The sequence below is a fragment of the Aspergillus ruber genome, assembly GCF_000600275.1.
Source record: "Aspergillus ruber CBS 135680 unplaced genomic scaffold scaffold00046, whole genome shotgun sequence".
In the NCBI taxonomy this organism is placed as follows: Eukaryota; Fungi; Ascomycota; class Eurotiomycetes; order Eurotiales; family Aspergillaceae; genus Aspergillus; species Aspergillus ruber.
Window position 1 is genome coordinate 36,298 of NW_024467342.1, and position 1,937 is coordinate 38,234.

Here is a 1,937-nt window from a genome sequence, read left to right on the forward strand (position 1 = left end):
CACCCTCGAGTACTCTTATGTACGAACGGCCATCATATGTTCCACGGTAACGATCCATATAAAAAGGTGTATACCACCCGTGCGCACCTAGCAGAAGTTATTGGTATGCTAGGACCGCCTCCGTTGGATATGGTTAGGCGCAGGGGCCGGAATCCTGAGCTTTTCACTGAAGACGATGCGTTTTACTTCTGAATTTACCTGGAATGTTGAACCTGACAGTTTGCAGGGAAATGGAGGCATGACACGGAGATATCGACACAGCAATATGCTAATCTGAAAACATCAGAAGGGTATCTTGAGGGAAAGAATAAGGAAATATTCCAAATATTTATGCCAAGGCATGTTTCAGTGGCGACCAGAAGATAGAAGAACGACAAAGAAATTGTTGAATGGCCATGGTTGAACTATCAGATACGTTGATTTCCGGCGCTTTTGAAGACTGTTACCTCGACTGCATACGGTCTAGATCACGAGAAAACATATTCTTCACCGGCAAGCACCCGGTTAGCAGCACCAGGAAGCCAATATATGCCGTTTTGAAGACCAGGATGTATCTTTGTATTCTTGGTATTTGATCATTCTGCGTGCTCCTGCAAAAGAAGGAGCGATTACTGCAGCTCATAGATTTGGGCCAATCGAATTGGATCATTATGTGATTACATAGATGCTGGAGCGTCTTATTTGAGGGACTTAGGGCCAGAAACACCACTAGCTCTATAGTAAAGCAAACGGCAGCTGGTTGAAACGAAGCCATCTTTGCCAAAGAAAATTGAGCCGTTGAACATCATTATTATTATTTAATCAGGTTTATTGTCCATACTGAGCCCTAGAGCTCTGACAGACCATAATTCGTGGACTCGAAGCCAGCAGCTATTCTACAGTCTCTTGTCCCCATAGGTTCTTGGGGCAGCAACCCCCCCCTCCCCCCTCTATAATCTTTCTGGTCCTTTCCCTCGCCCCAAGCCGCCTGTATGCGCAGGGCTTTCGAGCACAGTGCTCTCATTGTGTTTCGGAGCAAGATGGATGTGCCTAGGCTGACTCTCAGCTTAGGCTACCCTCCCTGCTAACCCTCTTCTATTCTAACTGCCTTCTCCAATGCTTCCAGTCCCCATTCGTCATCTCTACGGGCCCTTTCCGCCATCCGTTGTAGGTGCGCCCTGGGTAGAGCTATATTGATGCTGGCTAGGAATTGTAGCAATGCTTTTGTAGCTTTGGCCTCTCCTAGAAGTCGTCCTTGTGGATATTCTTCTGCGGTAGTGGGTCTCATGACTCCGTCTGTCTCTAGGTCTTTGTAGAGCCTGTTTCGTTGGTGTCGCCATTCCCGACATTCAAAGAGAAGATGGTGTGTTGTCTCCCTTGATATACCACATCCTTCACAGGTTGCATCCTTCTGGACCCGGATCCGATGTAGGTATGCTCTATAGCTGCATGTCCTGACTTCAGTTGAAAATAGCGGCTTTCTAGGTGCTTGGGAGCCATTGCAGCTGCCGGGTCGAGCCGCCAGTTCTTCTGTGGCCTGTATATCGTTGACCTTGTTGGGACCGCTGTCCAAGCTCCTTAGTGAGCCATCTCTGCTTTTGTGTTGTAATGGCTTCTGTTCGGGCTCTACAAGCAAAGGCCAGAGAGATCTCTCTTGAGCCTTTTCCTGGAGGCTTATTAGCTGCCCGCTTTGCCACCTGGTCAGCTCTCTCATTTCCTTCAACTCCTACAGTTGTTGAACATTCTGTGTATAGATATAGAGAAAAAAATTACGGCAAGACAGGGGTTCCAACCAGAACCCTGCGGCCTGCGGGGATCAACCATAATGTCCACCGTACAGCATTAATACGGCCATCACCACTATAGGAAGCGCAGACCACTGGACCGTTTTTCCGTAGCTGTTTAGACGTGTATATTATGTGGTAGACTATAAGCCTACCTTGGTTAAGTACCAATTA

At 47.6% G+C, this 1,937-nt stretch overlaps 1 protein-coding gene across 1 annotated transcript; it reads right to left on the minus strand.

Moving 5' to 3' along the window:
• Positions 1-1,027: 1,027 nt before the first annotated feature.
• Positions 1,028-1,709, minus strand: EURHEDRAFT_549127 (uncharacterized protein). The gene has a single exon (XM_040787497.1). The coding sequence runs from the start codon at positions 1,691-1,693 to the stop codon at positions 1,064-1,066; it is 630 nt and encodes a 209-aa protein (XP_040634285.1). The 5' UTR covers positions 1,694-1,709; the 3' UTR covers positions 1,028-1,063.
• Positions 1,710-1,937: the final 228 nt, after the last annotated feature.